This window comes from Pteropus alecto, unplaced genomic scaffold (genome assembly GCF_000325575.1).
Source record: "Pteropus alecto unplaced genomic scaffold, ASM32557v1 scaffold7, whole genome shotgun sequence".
In the NCBI taxonomy this organism is placed as follows: Eukaryota; Metazoa; Chordata; class Mammalia; order Chiroptera; family Pteropodidae; genus Pteropus; species Pteropus alecto.
Genome location: NW_006494614.1, coordinates 33,293,796 through 33,308,450, shown reverse-complemented (window position 1 = coordinate 33,308,450; position 14,655 = coordinate 33,293,796). Strand labels below are relative to the sequence as shown.

Below are 14,655 nucleotides of genomic sequence, written 5' to 3'. Positions count from 1 at the left end.
GGGACTGCGCATGCTCGGTGCGCCGGCGCAGGTTTCTGCAGCAGAGAGGGAAGCACTGCGGCGGCGTCCGGGGTCTCTAGCAGGGCCGACGGTGTGGTTCTCGTAGACTTCGGCCTCCGCTGGCAGCAGGCATTCCTCCGCTCCCCGTGTCCCCGGCCGCCGCTCCAGCGCGCCCCGATCTGGCCCCCTGCCCCGCGAAGATGGCTGCCGTACGCCGGGCCCGCAGTTACTGCCGCTGCCTGGTTCGCTTCTCCGACCGAGAACTCTGCTAAGCCCTGCTGCAGCAGACAGGAGTAGACACCCGAACACCCAGCACACCTCCTTGGGGGGCGGTGCAGAGGGGGCGCGGAGAGCCCCTCGACCGCGGTCGTCCGGCCCGCCAGCATGGTAACCTAAGGGGGCAGGGGAATTATGCGAGGCGGGGTGCAGTGTGCAGGAGGGGCCAGGCCTGAGGGGAGCCCCGAGGGAGCTGGGAAGAGGGGGAGCTGCACGGCTGCTACCCATTATGGGACCTCCGGCCTGAGAAGGAGCGGTACAAGTGCCCGCTCTGACCACTCCCCGGGGTTTCTTTCTGTGAAACCGCCAGCCGAGACTCGATGTGAAGAGAGTGGGTTTGCAGGACGGCCGAGAAAAATGTCTATTCTCGGCTCGCTAAGGACGTTGAACCAGTCCCGCCCCTCTCGAGGGAGTTTATCAAAAGCAGTGAGCACAGATAGAGGTGAGCGGTCGCAGCATCTGAAATCGGGAGGGTGCCTTGGCAAGCGGACACTTGTTGATTGCTTCCTCTCTGGGAAGCAGTTTGGGCCCCTTGAGGAGCCCATGGGTTTAGGACGCACCTGCTCCGTGGCGCATCACTACCCTGGGTAGGATGTTGGTTGGCAGGCGGTCCTGGCGGTGTGGGGTTAGGATTATGTCTCACCTCACAGCGGTGAGGGCCAGAGAAGCGTCAGTGCGGTCCAAATGTAGAGACTGAGCTAAGCTCCAGAAATTGACAGCGCAAATTCCATAGGACTATTGCATACTGGAATACGTAGTCTGCCTTATGCAGCCTTTCTTTGGCTTCAGATAAATTGTCCATCTAAGAAACTAATCTCTGGCTAGGGTTGCATTAATCAAAGGTGAAAATAATTAGCTTATAGTAGACATTCAGATATTTATTGAGTAAACGAATAGCTGAATGAATTTATTAAATTAATCTGGAGGATAGGAAAAGCAGTAATTGAATATGCCCTTAAAGTTGTAGAAGTAGTTCTCTGTTCAAAATTAAGCACTTAACTTTTTAAATTTCACTGATCCATTGTGTGAAACATGAGTAAAATGAAGACATGAGCTACTCAAGTAAAAGGTGATGTTTAGGTCAGACTCAGTTAGGAAAAATAAAGTGGGTGACAGCTGAGGACCTACTTATTTCAAGTGGTATTTGAATTGAAAAATGTCATAAAACTCCAAATTTGATAGTTTCTTTTTATCATGCTGTCAAAATATCCAATACCATCTCCTTACAAATGAGACAGCTGAGGCCTGGATGGACATTTACTATGAATCAAGCAATGTATTTGGCCTTCTAAGGTTATAGAGATGACTGAAATGTGATCTTTGTTCCCAGTGCACCAACTAGCAAAGAGACAAAAATAATCTCAGCACAAGTCTTAAGTGCTGTTATACAAGCACAAATATAATGGGGGAAAATGAAAGAGGCAATTAAAAAGATCAAAACATGCTTCCTACTGGGATGATCCCTGGAACTGAATCTTGAAGGATGAATAGAAGTAGGCAATTGAGGAAGAAGCAGTCTAAGAAATGGAGAGAAATAGTACACTCTGCAACAATATGGAACTGAATATGCAACATATGGAACTGAAGAGAGCACGGGAAGCTCTTATAATGAAGTCAGTTTAGTATGACCACTAGGCAAGAGGTAGAAGGCTGTTACTAAGAGGAAACTATAAAGCAGCAGTCCCCAACCTTTTTGGCACTAGAGACCAGTGCTCCTGTGAGAATCTAATGCCTGATGATGTGAGGGGAAGCTGAAGCTGCAATGCTAGCACTGGGGAGCAGCTGCAGATACAGATAAAGGAAGCTTCACTCTCTTGCCTTGCCCGCTGCTCATCTCCTGTCGTGCGGCCTGGTCCGCTACCAGTCTCTGGTCCCAGGGTTGGGGACCCCTGCCCTTAGAGAACTCAGATCCCCTCATATTAGCTGTACTTAGAGTTTACAGTAATAAAACAGACTCTAATTTGAGAAGAGAGAGAAATGCACTTCTCAATGGGATCTATAAATATAAAGTTCTTTATTATGTATTTTCTTATTTAGTGAAGGTCTTAGTTGGGAAAGCTCCCAGCTCAAAGACTCAAAAAAAGAAATGTATTTGACATTACGTCAATGCTTACGTTTTCCAGTTTTCTGGAAATTCATCAGAGTGTTAGCTTCTCTCATTTCTTTCTTTGCTGATTTAGCTTTTATAGTGTCAAGCACTTTACTATATGTTAACTAGTTCAAGTCTTAAAGGCACCTCTGGCTTTAAGTCTGGTTGCCAGAGATAAGATAGGAGGAGGTGAGGATTACCTTGCATAGTGCAAGTGTATCTGGCTGCTGTATTCAAATGTATGTGTTAATACATTTTTTCCCCTGGAAACAAATTACAACTAAAATTGGCAATTGTGAAACTTAACATCTTTAGAACAAGTAAAATTAAATCAGTTTTATTATTTTTATTTCTAACCTTCAAGGGCATTTCCCTGATTGCCACATTTCTTTACAGGACTGAACACATTAAGTGTTGAGCAAGTCCCCTTTGCTAATAAGTCTAGCCTGTTAGCTAATAGACTAGACCTAGGCAACATTTCATCTTCACTGGAAGGTAGAGTTCAGTTTAATTTAGCAAACATTTATAGAGAGCAAAAGGATAAAATGAAAAGAAACTGACCTGAGACCTCTATTAAGCTCCAAGCCGTGCCCAGTAATTCCAGGCCAGTTTTGTTCCACTTTAAGTTAATCCAATATATAAAAATCTGGATTTATAAAACAAATAGAAAGAGCTTCTTTCCAAAAAAGATTCGCTACTACATGTCTTTGATTTATGAGCTTTCCTAGTACATTTAAAATATTAATAGACAAACGTCATAGTCACGTATTAATAATATGCCAGTGTGTAAAAGGAAGGACATCATATATGGATTATATATGGTCTTTTAAGTGATCTTCGAAATAAAAATTATTTGCTGAACTCTGTACCACAACTTCATGTTATTTTCCGAAGCAAAGTTGTTCTTTTCAACCATTTATCAAAACACTAGAGCCCAGTGAAGTTGTTTATCTTACAGTATTAAAAAATTAAAGTATCTCATTTTTCTGATTAGAATCATTAAATTTACCATGAAGAAGATATCTAAAGAGAAGCAACTATATAATTCATTGGGCAAGTAGCCAATTTGGAGATTCAGATTTCAAAGAGAAACTGGTGTTTGCATATTTCTGATCATTATTTTGGGTTTATCTCCTCAGGCAGAAGCTGAGGAAGATTGTCATTCTGATACTGTCAGAGCCGGAGATGATGATGAAAATGAAAGCCCAGCTGAAACAGATCTGCAGGCATGTTTCTTCATTGTATATTTAATTCTTATTCCATTGCTTTCCATACATAAGCAGAAATTGGTCATAATTGTGAAGATTTATAGGTTCTTATTTGCATTGAATTTAACTATTTTCATACCAGATTATTGGATACTTAAGTTATAACTATGTTATGGATCTCTTTCTGTAAAAAGATACATCAATAATTGCTGCTATGTAGTTCCATGTATGAGTTTAAAGTGTTCGAACCCAGGCTTAAGCATGACTCAAAACCCATCACCTTAAAGAAAAAGATTGACAGATTTGATCTAAAAGTCTAAAACCTATATATAGCAAAACAAAATCATAAATCAAGAGACTTAATCAGCTGTAAAAGCTGCTTGCCACATATGGGCAGAGCATTGATAGTCTGTCTCAGTATGTGTAGGACATCCTTATAAATTAGCAAGAGGAACCCAAGGTAGAAAAATATGAATGGACAACTAATGGAAAAAAAAACAGTATAAATGGTTATTAAACATTTGAAGAGGTAATGCACCTTATTAATAATTTAAAAAATACAAATTAAATCTACAATGAGATTGTTTTTAAAAGGTCAGAATAGTGAATAATACCCATTGCCATATGGGCTGTGAGAGCACTTACGCAGTGTATGTGAAAGTACAAATTGCTACAACTTTTTTGGAGGTTAGAGTAGTAATATGGATCAAAATGAGAAACATTCCCAATTCTACTTTCAGGAAATTAATCCTACGGAAGTAATGGGGAAAGTGAGTAAATATACATGTACAAAAATATTTATCATGGCATTGTTTATATGGAAAAATGGAGTACAACCTAAGTGTCCATTACTTGTGTTAAGTAATGATGCATTCATACAATGAAATACACTGCAGCCATTTAAAAGGATAAGGTAAATCTTTGTGCATTGACATAGAAAAATATTCATTGTAATTAGTTAAGTGCATTTTACCGAATTTATAAGCTTTATAATATTTATTTGGAATGTGTCATCTAGTATACATTAAGAGTACTGCTAAAGATTCTTTAGGTTGGAGGTATGTGTGTTAGATGTAGGAAGGTGGGAACCAAAACCAAAGCAGTGTACAGAATGTAGAGAAAAATTATTTTCAAAACATTTTATATATACATTTTTTAAAAAAGCCAGGACTAATATACACAATCCTATTGTCAATGGCCTTCTGTGAGAGGAAGGGCATTTTGGGTTGTGTTTTCTGAAAGTGGACTTGGAGGTAGAGAGTACTATGTAGGAGGTTTTTTAGGCAGTGCCTTGGTATCAACACCAAGTCAAAATATAAAACTTGTGTCATCCCAAGAGGAAGGAAGGGGGAGAGAGAAGCAGCAGTTGAGGGTAGTTGAGCTGCTGTGCAATCTTAGTAGACCGTCTTAGTTACTTCCGTGTAAGTTCTGAGGATGGAATAACCTTTCAGAGCCTGGCTTTTTCTGTCACTCATCACTTTCATTGTTCAGTCATTGGGTAGGGATCACCTGGGAAGGTAGCATCATCTTGCTGAGGCAGTACCAGAAAGGGCTGACAGCTGAGGGCTGTTTTTGGTGGCACTCCCATCAGTTGGAGTAATAAGTGCTTTATGCCTGAAGAGGGGTCTGGGCAGCACAGCAAAGTCCACCACACAAGGGACTTCACTTTTCCTAAATTTAAAAATTTTTAAATGATATGTATTAGAAAAAATATGGCCTTTTTAAAAAGAGACTGGCTATTGAAAGAAATACTTTGGGCTCATGTACAGAATTTTTAGCAGCACTGATAACATCTACTAGATGATGTATTCCAAATAAACAAATAAAGCATCTAAGTTCAGTCCCTAAGTGATAGCTTATATTTTTGATTTTAATTAAAATTTGGTGTTCCTATACCATTAGATTTTTCCTGTATAGACAATTTTATTTTAGGCAAATTTTCATGATTTCTTTAAAGTTTTAAACAGAATTATTTTAGGAGATAATAGGTGTGTAATGGTATTAACTTTGTAATTTAAAAGACAGTGTTTTCTGGTCTTAGAATAAGTAGATATGTATGGAAATTGATGTTGGACCTATTGACAAATTGTTCCAGAGTTGAGCTACTCTTCCTTGATGAGTCCTAAAGTACTTTTCTCCCCTTAGGCACAACTTCAGATGTTTCGAGCTCAGTGGATGTTTGAACTTGCCCCAGGTGTAGGCTCTAGCAATTTAGAGACTCGATCTTGCAGAGTAGCAAGAGGCTCTTTCCTGAAAGCAGCGGATACCAAAGGAAAGCAAGAACTGGCAAAAGAAGAAAAGTTAAGTGTTATGGACATTGTACATAGAAAAATTTTGACAATATATGAGTTTATCCATTCCTTACTACTTCTAGGTACTTTGGATGATATCACTACTACTTATGGTCTTCTTTCCTACAGGTACACTATCTTCATGGAAATGTCTTTGGTAGTTATAGACCCCTGAGATTCACTTGGTCTTGAAAAGATTAACGCCTCTGAATTTGTTACTGAAACCCAAAAGGGGAAAAAAATTATTTAAATGTCAACACCTTTTCAAGAGTGATAATGCAATATTTTGTATATTTTGAATTAAATTTATAATGATGCATTAGTCATGTCCTTATTCTGGAAAGTTTTGAAACTGCTCACACTGAAAAAATTTGAGTGCTATCAAATTGTTCACGCCTTTCCTAGTACTTATTCACCTGAAGTGGGCACAGCACACCACCTTACTTTTCATTATTTTCCTATTCCATAGAGGCTGTCATCTTTACATATCCAATGATGCTGAATATCTTTTTTTATCTATTTCCTATCCTTATATCCTCTCTGAAATACCGGTTTGTTTTTTCTAATTAGATTGCTTATGTTTTTACTGTTGAGTTTTGAGAGTTCTTTTTGTATTCTAAATATATGTCTTTTGTTGAACATGAGGCTTATAAATACTTTGAGTTTATAGCTTGTCTTTTCATCCTCTTTGCAGGGTATTTTGTAGAGCAAGTTTTTAATTTTGATGAGCTCCTATTTATCAGTTTATACAGATTTGCTTTGATGTCAGTTATAAGTATGCTGCCTACTCCTAGGTCTCCAAGATTGCCTTTTTTCTAAAAGTTTTACATTTAAGTCCATGGTCCATGTTCAAGTTAGTTTTTATGTAAAATGCGAGGTTTAGTTTGAGGCTCGTTATTTTACCTAGAGATGTCCAGTGTTCTAGCCCCATTAGTTTAAAAGGCTATTTTTCCGCCATCCATACTCTTTTAATACCGATTTTCAAAAATTGTTTTTCACTATCTATTTTTATAGGCTCGAGAACTCTTCCTGAAAGCAGTAGAAGAAGAACAAAATGGCGCTCTCTATGAAGGTAAAAACTCAGGGCCCAAGATCATATTGTCATGATATTTCTGAGTAACAACTCGGTACTGACCAAATTTTTTTTTTTTACTAGACTATATTTTGCATAGAGCATCAGTCTTCCTATATTCAAAATTGTTTTTTAAAAAAATCAAAAATAAAAATTGTATCTTTATATAACCTGTCTCTTTCCAAAAAAATATTGCTGGGGAACATCATCATATTGGTAGGATGAGTAAAGTAATCTTTTTCTACACTTAAATTTTTGTATTTAATTTTGTCATTTTTAAAATCTTAAGACTATTGTCATTGATTTAAAAATAGGATATGCTCCCTTTATAGGTGAAATTACTTCAGAAGAGGAGAATGTTAAGGATAAAGTGAGAAATGTATATATGTTTTTAAGTTCTAATTTACATTGTATGTAAAGGAATACCCTTTAACTTTGTTTTATTAACCCAATAGAAATGCATAAGTAAACGAAGTGATATGCCTGTTTACTGTATTAGGTTTGTACTTGGGCTTTCATTTTGTGATAGTAAAGCTAATAATTGGACCATAGGAAGGATACTTGTGCCTGGATTATTTGAAAATGCTCCCAAAATAACATTTTCAGAATTATTGCATTTATTTTCAAATTTCATCTAGTGATATTTTTACTCTGAGATATTGAAAAGGTCCATTTAATATCCCAACATAGTCTTCATTAGTTTGTAAGATTCTCATATCCACTTAGTGTACAGTAATTCACCCAAGAATAAAAACATGGCAGAATATATTGAATTGAATAGATTTCATCTAAGGGAAAAAGAACTAATCAGCCTCTACAACCCGAAGGTCTATTGATGTATCTCTATGGAAGACATTATTAAATATTATAATTCTACACCCCCTGGCCAGGAGATTTACTTAAAAACAAATAGGTTTTAAAGGTTAAATAAGTGGGAGCTGGACTAAAAGAAGTTGGATTGAGAGGACAGATTCCAATCCAATTGCTGTAGTTGGGGCTACAGCAATTGCATTTTCAAAGTCGGAAGAAGGACAACCACATAAGATTACTTTTGACAACACATAGGGGGCTGAGGAAACAGATGGGAAGGGCTAAAAGATAAGAGTAAAATGCAACATCTTGTTTCTATAACAGTTAGCTTTAGAAAAAAGATTATTTTTGAGTAGTAAGGTTTGGAAATAAGTTTGTTTACTGAACTACTTTTGTATGTAGAAAAAGAGAATTTGGCCGTTTGTGAAGAAAGTTACCTAATTAAACCACAATTAAGGGTAAGCAAAGGAAATGACAAAAATGTGTGGTCATAGCTAATTTAGCTTTATTTCTTCTTTTAGCCATCAAGTTTTATCGTAGGGCTATGCAACTTGTACCTGATATAGAGTTCAAGATTACTTATACCCGGTCTCCAGATGGTGATGGCGTTGGAAACAGCTAGTGCGTATATAATTTGATAGATAGTAATACATAGAGTTTGTTAAAGTTAAGCGTCTTTGCCCTGTTGACGTAACATGTTAAGAAGATGGTACTCATTCTGTTAAGTTATAAATACAGTCTTTATTATAAAGGCTTGTTTGTAAGTTGTAGAAATTTTTTAATTAGGGAAATTTTAAGATTGAAATATAGAAATGCACATTTTAAACAGGCATAACAAAAATAAAGTGATGAAAAATTTTATAAAAGCAGCGATTATTGAAAAGAGTAAATTAAAGGGCATATTTTAACTTTCTGAAACCTATTTAAAGTCAAAACTATTAAAATGTAATTAGGCCAATGTTGATAGTGGTAGAAATTGGGAGATGGGGTTTCATTATACTCGTCTTTCTCCTTTTGTACGTGTTTGAAACTATACATTTTTTTAAAAAACAGAAGATTTTTCATTTATTAGGAAAATGCTGAATTATAACAAGATTTTGTTTATTATTTTCTTAAGGTATGTACATAAAATATAATTAAAACTAAGATTGGTTTAAAAGCACAGGAGGAGGATATAAATACTCCTAAAAAATCCTGTTTCATTGCATAAATGCCACCTAACTCAGAGTCATGAAGTAGTGGCATTGATGGTGTTATATGGACAGAGATCAAGAGAATATATTTTTTAAGGCAATACCTTTGAAGCTATTTGCAAAACAATTATAAAATTGTTTTGGTTTAATCTCTTTATCCCCAAAAGCCTATTTGCTGATATTAGAAAAGAAGGGAACCTATACCCATGAGGTAATGTTAAGTTTAAAATGAGCAGTACCTAGAAAAATAGTGTTTTGGTAATGATATATTATCTACTATGTTATTATATTACCTCTGTGATGAAATAATTAAGAAGTTATCTTTAGTGGTAGTTTATGCTTATTCCCAGTGTTTACCTGCTTATAGTATTAACTAAGCCTTGGATAAGCCATATTAAAAATATCCCAATGAAATCAGAACTAATTGCCTATTTGAATTTCTGGGCAAGTAATATTGTTCACCAAATTAGATTTATTAGTGTGAGGTAGTTCATATTCAGAAGGAATCATTTGGGGTTTTTCTAACCTTCTTTAAATTTTGGGTAGAGTCACTTGGACCCTGGTCTTAGCTAGTTTTATAAATAGATTCCAAGTGCTGTTAGGAAAGTTTGTATTATAACATTAGAGAACCATTTCTTTTCTCCACAATCCCTTTATATATGTATAAACGCAGATGCTATGAAAGTTCTTTAAGGATACAGTCCTTTTTTGTCTTACCAGCTCTAATAAGCCCTAAATGTCTCCTTGCTGTTTATTTGCCTTCAGTAAAATATTGGTAAAGTAACCCTGGAGTCCATCTAGTCTCAACCGCACTCGCCCTTTGTTATAATAAGCTCTCTGGTTTTCTAACTTTATCTTCATCTAAGTCTTTTTGTAAGTCTGATCATTTCTAAGGTTACTTTCAACAAAAATGAAAGCTAGATATTTTTTTAAAACTCTGTAACTACAAATTTATTTATATTGGTAGATGATATGTGAACCCTGCTAAGATTTTTTAAATTACACACTTCTCTCTAAAGGAAGGGTGATAAGGCATACCTGTTAGAAAATCTTTGGTATGTACATACCTCAGATGACATCTGTATGTTTGATTTTTATCCAATTAGAATGGATTATGGTTACTTAAAAGAATATATTTACATAAAATTTAAAAAATAATTTGAAATTATCTTTTTCACTAAAATATGAAATCCGTACAATAAAACTAATTAATTAAATCTTAACACCTTTATCCCAAAATTCTGATTTTTTTCTGGGTAACAATTCAAATTGCTAAAGCTTTTTTCTTCAGAAGATTTCGTGTGGTACTCCTTTGTAAGGCAGGGTAAACTTTTATCATCATAGAGAAAAGCAGTAAGTTTTCTTTTAGATGACTTTTTCTAAAGAAGATTTGAAAATACTTTGAAAAATCAATTTCTAAGCTTTATGTTTGTAGACTGAGGCACTTAGTTTATTCACCTCCCTTCTTTTTCAGCATTGAAGATAATGACGATGATAGCAAGATGGCAGATCTCTTGTCCTACTTTCAGCAGCAGCTTACATTTCAGGAGTCTATGCTCAAACTGTGTCAGCCTGAACTTGAGAGCAGTCAGACTCACATATCAGGTGTGAATTTATGCTTGTTATAACTCTATAAGAAATACTTTAATAACCTTAGATTTTACTTTTCCAAACCTACAATGTCAGATAACTTGCCAAGTTATTGCTCTAGTTCAAAAATGGTTGAAGATCTAGTTATAATTACTGTTTGTGTATACTAATAAGCTTTTCAAAGTCTGAAGTAGAGCAGTTTGTAGTGTAAACTTTTGTTCGTAGTTCAAGGATGCCACACTTTTTCTCCATGAAGATCTCAAGGTGAGTCACTGGGACATTCTTGAGAAAATTGGAGGAATACTGGTAACATCAAGTGTTTCAGCCAGGTTGGATAGTAGTGCTGAGATAGGCTAAATGTTTAAAAATGAATACTTTTTCTTTTTATATGTTAGATGTTTAGCTAGTTAGAGGACTTTTCAGAGGACCATTGAAATTTTTAAGAAAGACGAAAATAACTTTTTAGTGTTAAATGCAGTATGGATCACACACACACACACAGTAGAACAGGGGCCCCCAACCTCCAGGCCATGGACGAGTACTGGTCCATGGCCTGTTAGGAACTGGGCTGCATAGCTGGAGGTGAAGGCGAGGAAGGGAAGCTTCCTCTGCATTTGCAGTGGCTCCCCAGCGCTGACATCACCGCCTCAGCTCCACCTCCTATCATCAGGCATTAGATTCTCATAAGAGCACCAGTCCCTAGTGCCGAAAAAGGTTGGGGACCACTGCAGTACACTACTTTTCTAACATACTTATTTTAATATTGGTGGTAAATGATTTTCTGAGAGAAAGAGTTACTTTATAAAAGTAGCTTCAGATCTGTTCTATACTGAAAAAAACAAAGATATTTGTGTCTTGATGTTAGGAACCATTATTACCTTTGGATAGTTAAAGACACTAGTGCTGTATGTCAGCAGTACCGAAGGTATGATTTATAAATTTCTAGGAATATATAAAGATATCTGTGCTGAGAATGTGACAATAGAATGACTTATAGGAGAGTCACTGAAAGGATGATTTTCTTTTGCAGTGCTGCCAATGGAAGTCCTAATGTACATCTTCCGATGGGTGGTGTCTAGTGATTTGGACCTCAGGTCATTAGAGCAGTTGTCACAGGTGTGCAGAGGATTCTATATCTGTGCCAGGTACTTACTTTTTAAAAACAACTCAGGTAGTGGTGAAAAAGGGATTATGGTCTTTTGTCAATTTTGTTAAAAGAATTTGATAGATATTCTGAGTAAAAGCTTAGAATGAATAGTTTTGCTAAGCTGTATGTATCTAATTTTCTCAAACTACTTAGCTTTTAAAGGCTAGAATGCACTAAGTTTCCAGAGTATAGAAGAATATGTAGAACAGATATAGTCTACATATTATTACTTTTGTAGTCTATATATTATTACATATTACTTTTATAGGGTAGTTTTCATGCTTATTTAGCTGATTTGGAAAAAGAATTATGCTAAAAAAATACTCAAGTCATTTTAAATTTAAAAGTTATTAGCTTTTAAAATTAAAGTTATCCTATAATTTAAAAATCATGCTATGTGAAGAATAATTATAGTTTAGCATGACATCATTTGAGACTAGTAGTCTTTCACAGTCATCTTATGTAAAACTATGTACTTAGTCCTTAGCATCTAGAACTATATAACTTTAGTTCTTAATATTGAGATGCATTATTTTTAAATAACTTAATTTCATTTGGAGTCTTCTATTTTGAGTAAAACATTTGAGTTGCTTAAAGCCTTTATGTTTTGTGTTTTGTGTTTGTGTGTGTGTGTTAGTGATTCTTTGTACTATTCTATTTAACAAGTATCTATTAAGCATCTAGTAGATTGCCACCAGCCTTTTAAAATTGGAGTCTCTAGCACTGTTACTTCATTAATTTTTTTAAAAATTATACATGAAAAAACATAAGGAACTGATTAAGAAAACAAATTTTCAGGTATAAAATTTTATGCCTAATAAAATAAAAATAATTGTTAAATTTTAAATACACATTGCCACTTAAGTTTGAGATGTCTCTTTTTGCAGTCTAGTCCCAATATAAGTAGTTTTTATGCCTTTAAAGCTGAATATTTTAAGTTACAGATGGAGTTAAAAATATTTTGAACTGTATCAGAAGTATGTGAATAGTCAATACATCTTTTGCTTTGCTTTTTTCACTAATCCCATAACAAAGACTTGTTGGCGCTGCCTTCAAAATGTATCTCCAGTCTGACCATTTTACTACTTCTCCAGAGTACCTTTCTGGTTCAGCCATTGTTATGCCTAGTCTATATTATGGCAATAGCAGCCTACGTAGTCTTCCTGCTTCCATTCTTATACCCCTGAAGCATAGTCTCCATAAGCTACCAAGTGATTTTTTCTTTTTGCCTTTTTTTCCCATCCCCCTATCACCCTCTCCTTTGGCAGCTATCAGCTTGTTTTCTGTATTTGTGGGTCTGTTTATAGTTTATTTTGTTTATTCATGTTTTGTTTTGTTTTAGATTCTACATATAAGTGAAATCATATGGTATTTGTCTGCTTCACTTAGCATAATAACTCTCTAAGTCCACCTATGTGTTGTAAATGGCAAGATTGCGTTCTTTTTTATTGCCAAATAATCTTCCATTGTATATGTATACCACATCTTTATCCATTAATCTTTTGGTGGACATCTAGATTGCTGCCATGTCTTGGGTATTTCTTGTAATGCTACAATGAATGTAAGGGTGCATATATCTTCTTGTATATGTACTGCCAAAAGAACACTATATCTTTTTGAATTCGTGTTTTTGTTTTGTTTGGATAAATACCCAAAAGCGGAATTGCTGGATCATATGGCAACTCAGTTTTAATTTATTGAGGACTTTCCATACTGTCGCGTATTGGCTGCACTAATTCACAATCCAACCAGTGCTGTATGAGGGTTCTCTTCTCTCCACATCCTCACCAGCCCTTGTTTGTTGATTTTTTGATGCTAGCCATTCTCACAGCCATTGTGAGGTGTTATATCATTGTGGTTTTAATTTTCATTTTCCTGATGATGTTGAGCATGTTTTCTCATGTCTGTTGGCCATCCGTATGTTCCTTTGGGAGAAATGTTTATTCAGGTCCTCTGCCCATTTATTAACTGGACTGTTTTTTGTTTGTTTTGGGGATTAAGTTGTATGAGTTCCTTATATATTTTGGATATTAACCCATTATTGGTTGTATCATTGGTAAATATCCTCTCCCTGAGTGTAGGTTGTCTTTTCATTTTGTCGATGGTTTCCTTCACAGTGCAAAAACTTTTTCAATTGATGTAGTTCCATTTGTTTATTTTTTCTTTTGTTGTCCTTGTCTGAGGAGACATATTCAAAAGATATTGCCAAGAGTGGTTATTAAGAAGTTTACTACTTATGTTTTCTTCTAGGAGGTCCATGGTTTCAGGCCTTACATTTAAGTCTTTAATCCTTTTTGAGTTTATTTCTGTATATGGTGTAAGAGAGTGATACAATTTAATTTTTGCATTTATCTGTCCAGGTTTCCCAATACCACTTCTTAAAGAGACTGTCATTTCTCCATTCTATATTCTTGTCTCCTTTCTTGTAGATTAATTGACCATATAAGGGAAGATTTATTTTTGGGCTTTCTATTCTGTTCCACTGATCTGTGTGTCTGTTTTTATGCCAGGACCATACTGTTTTATAGTATTATTTGAAATCAGGGAGCTTGAAACTTCCACTTTGTTCTTCTTTCCCAAGATTGCTTTGGCTGTTTGTGTGTTTTTTTGGTTCTATATAAATTTTAGGATTATTTGTTCTACTTCTGGGGAAAAGGCCATTGGTATTTTGTTAGGGATTGCATTGAATTTGTAGATTGCTTTGGGTAGTATAGGCATTTTAATATTAATTCTTCCCATCCATGAGCATGTTATATGCTCCCATTTTGTATCTTCACCTTCTTTCATTAATGTTTTAACAGTTTTCCAAGTACAGGTCTTCTAGCTTCTTGGTTAAATTTATTTCTAGGAATTTTATTATTTTTGAATAAATGGGATTGTTTTTATTTCCCTTTCTGATAGTTTGTTATTAGTATATAAAAATGCCACCAATTTCTGAATAGTTTTTGGTGGATACTTTAGGGTTCTCTAGGGCATCGT

At 35.6% G+C, this 14,655-nt stretch overlaps 1 protein-coding gene across 1 annotated transcript in view; it reads left to right on the top strand.

Annotated features, from left to right (window-relative positions):
- Positions 1-6: 6 nt before the first annotated feature.
- The window catches only part of FBXO9 (F-box protein 9), a 28,788-nt gene continuing 14,139 nt past the window's right edge, over positions 7-14,655 (top strand). The window contains exons 1-7 of the mRNA XM_015600649.2: positions 7-387; positions 3,505-3,591; positions 5,719-5,874; positions 6,879-6,936; positions 8,268-8,367; positions 10,414-10,544; positions 11,560-11,674. Of these exons, the coding sequence (XP_015456135.1) occupies positions 385-387; positions 3,505-3,591; positions 5,719-5,874; positions 6,879-6,936; positions 8,268-8,367; positions 10,414-10,544; positions 11,560-11,674 (650 nt within the window). The 5' untranslated portion in view covers positions 7-384. The remainder of the gene's footprint in view (positions 388-3,504; positions 3,592-5,718; positions 5,875-6,878; positions 6,937-8,267; positions 8,368-10,413; positions 10,545-11,559; positions 11,675-14,655) is intronic.